At 34.0% G+C, this 1,936-nt stretch overlaps 1 protein-coding gene across 1 annotated transcript in view; it reads right to left on the bottom strand.

The window, feature by feature from the left end:
- Nucleotides 1-1,300: 1,300 nt before the first annotated feature.
- Nucleotides 1,301-1,936, bottom strand: part of LOC136039258 (zinc finger protein 34-like) — a gene marked incomplete in the record, with an annotated part of 140,161 nt that continues 139,525 nt past the window's right edge. Inside the window, 1 exon segment of the mRNA XM_065722826.1 lies at nucleotides 1,301-1,930. Within this exon segment, the coding sequence (XP_065578898.1) occupies nucleotides 1,758-1,930 (173 nt within the window).

The following is a 1,936-nucleotide window of genomic DNA, read 5'->3' as shown; positions in this document are numbered from 1 at the left end:
TAACGAGGAAGCGCAATGGACCACTGTGTTTTCATTTTTATATATTGAAAACGAGCTGGGATTAATTAAAGAAATTATCTGTTCGAAGTTACAGAGCAAAGCTTCTTGGGCCTATTAACTGATTTACTTTTGTAATAGTTTTTCTTTTAGTATTAATAAATTGATTGATTGATTGAAGTAAAGAGCAAATTTGAAACCTAAGACGAGCAACGGTTTAGAATTGCGTAATGAATTATAGAATTATGGGGGGAGGCAACTCCCCCCTCCCCTCGAATGAAGCCACTGGTTCTCTGATACACAGACTCTGATACCATGATTTTCTTTAGAATTCCTTCACTCTTTTGGGGTGTTTCCCCCTCCCTCTTTCCAAAAATCTGGCGGTTTCCTCGTAGCTTTCGATGGGTAATAATAAACTTGATAATATTATGTACGTAGAATTTGCATAAACAACCAATTCTTTTGATGTATCTATTGTTATTAAAATTCTGCTTTTAGAAGTTCGTTTAGTGTTTCACCGAGTCACTCCTTTCTTACGGTTCGTTACCAGGAACTGTTTGATTAGTCAAGCTACATTGAATATTGCTAGTGGAATGAAGCTTAAAAATAAATGTTTATAAGAATCTTTATTTTGTATTGACGGAACTCATTTTTTTGGACAAGTGCACCACTTATTAGTATTATGGCCACTGAGACTAGGGGTCTAATTAGTGGGGTTCATGGTTGTCTTTTATTGATTGCCCATCTTGAAATTTCCCTCGACACAATTTGGGCATTTTAGGGCCAAAATTACTGTTTAACACCTTAAAATATTAGTAAATACCATTTTTGTGTGGTACAATCTCTTGTTACATAAATGGGGACTAAAAAATCAAAATTTTGGTTAAATCAACCTCTCTTGATACCTTATGGCCTCTTATCTGTTCTTGGTACACCTGGAACAAAAATAGCTAACAAACACGCATCTGTGACCACAGATCCCAATGAGAATTTAACAGTATCTCAAGATTTGTTTACGAAAATCCCACGGCTTGAAAATAAATGATATGAAAATAAATTACTTACTTCCCCAGACCTCAAGCTCAGGACTTTTGACTGAACTCGAGACTGAAATATCAAGATCGTGTCAAAAATCCCAAGGAAGGACAGCCTTGTCCGTGACAACTCTACGAAAAATATGTAAAAATTCTTATTTTCGTAGACAAATCCTCTAAACTGGCCTCTCTAACATGATAAATTTAATGCTAAGATTTTCCTTGAGATAGCTTGCCTTTCTCAAGGAGATTTCCATTTTTTCTAAAATTCAACAAATATTTTTAATCTTAATATTTCATCAGTAGCTTTAAACTTGATAAATGTTATATATTCAGAATTACTATAACAAGTAAATTATTTTATGTAGGCTTTCGCAATAAACTGGTTTTAACTGATAGCAGAAATTCAGCATTTTTCCTTCGACGTTATCTAGATTAGCGGATGTAGTCATTGAGACAAATAACTAAACTAAATTGGAAAACGGTTTGTTTGATACAGACATCATTAAACTAGCTAAGATATTACAGAAACTCCTGTAAATACAAAATAAACAAAAATCTTTAATGATTATCATATTGCATCTTTTTTTACGGGTAATAGGACAAAAAGAAAAAAGCGTCTAAACAAAATCTTAATATGTATAAACAAACTAAAACTTCACATTTGCTGTAGATTATTAACTAACAAGTTCGTGTTTTGAACTCTTCGTGTTTGGTCCCATCAATTCATAAGTCTAGCGTAGGTGTCAATGAGCTTTTCAGAAGGTGACTTGTATCCGAGGGCTCATTTATAAGGGTTTTTTGCAGTGATGCTTCTTCATGGATTCGTAAATGGGCTCTCAGATTGCAAGCTAATGCGAAACATTTTCCACAATATAGACAACTGTGGGGCTTCTTTCCTGCAA

Source organism: Artemia franciscana, chromosome 2 (assembly GCF_032884065.1).
Source record: "Artemia franciscana chromosome 2, ASM3288406v1, whole genome shotgun sequence".
Lineage (NCBI taxonomy): Eukaryota > Metazoa > Arthropoda > Branchiopoda > Anostraca > Artemiidae > Artemia > Artemia franciscana.
The sequence above is the reverse complement of the archived record's forward strand: the minus strand, read 5'-3'. Positions and strand labels throughout refer to the sequence as shown.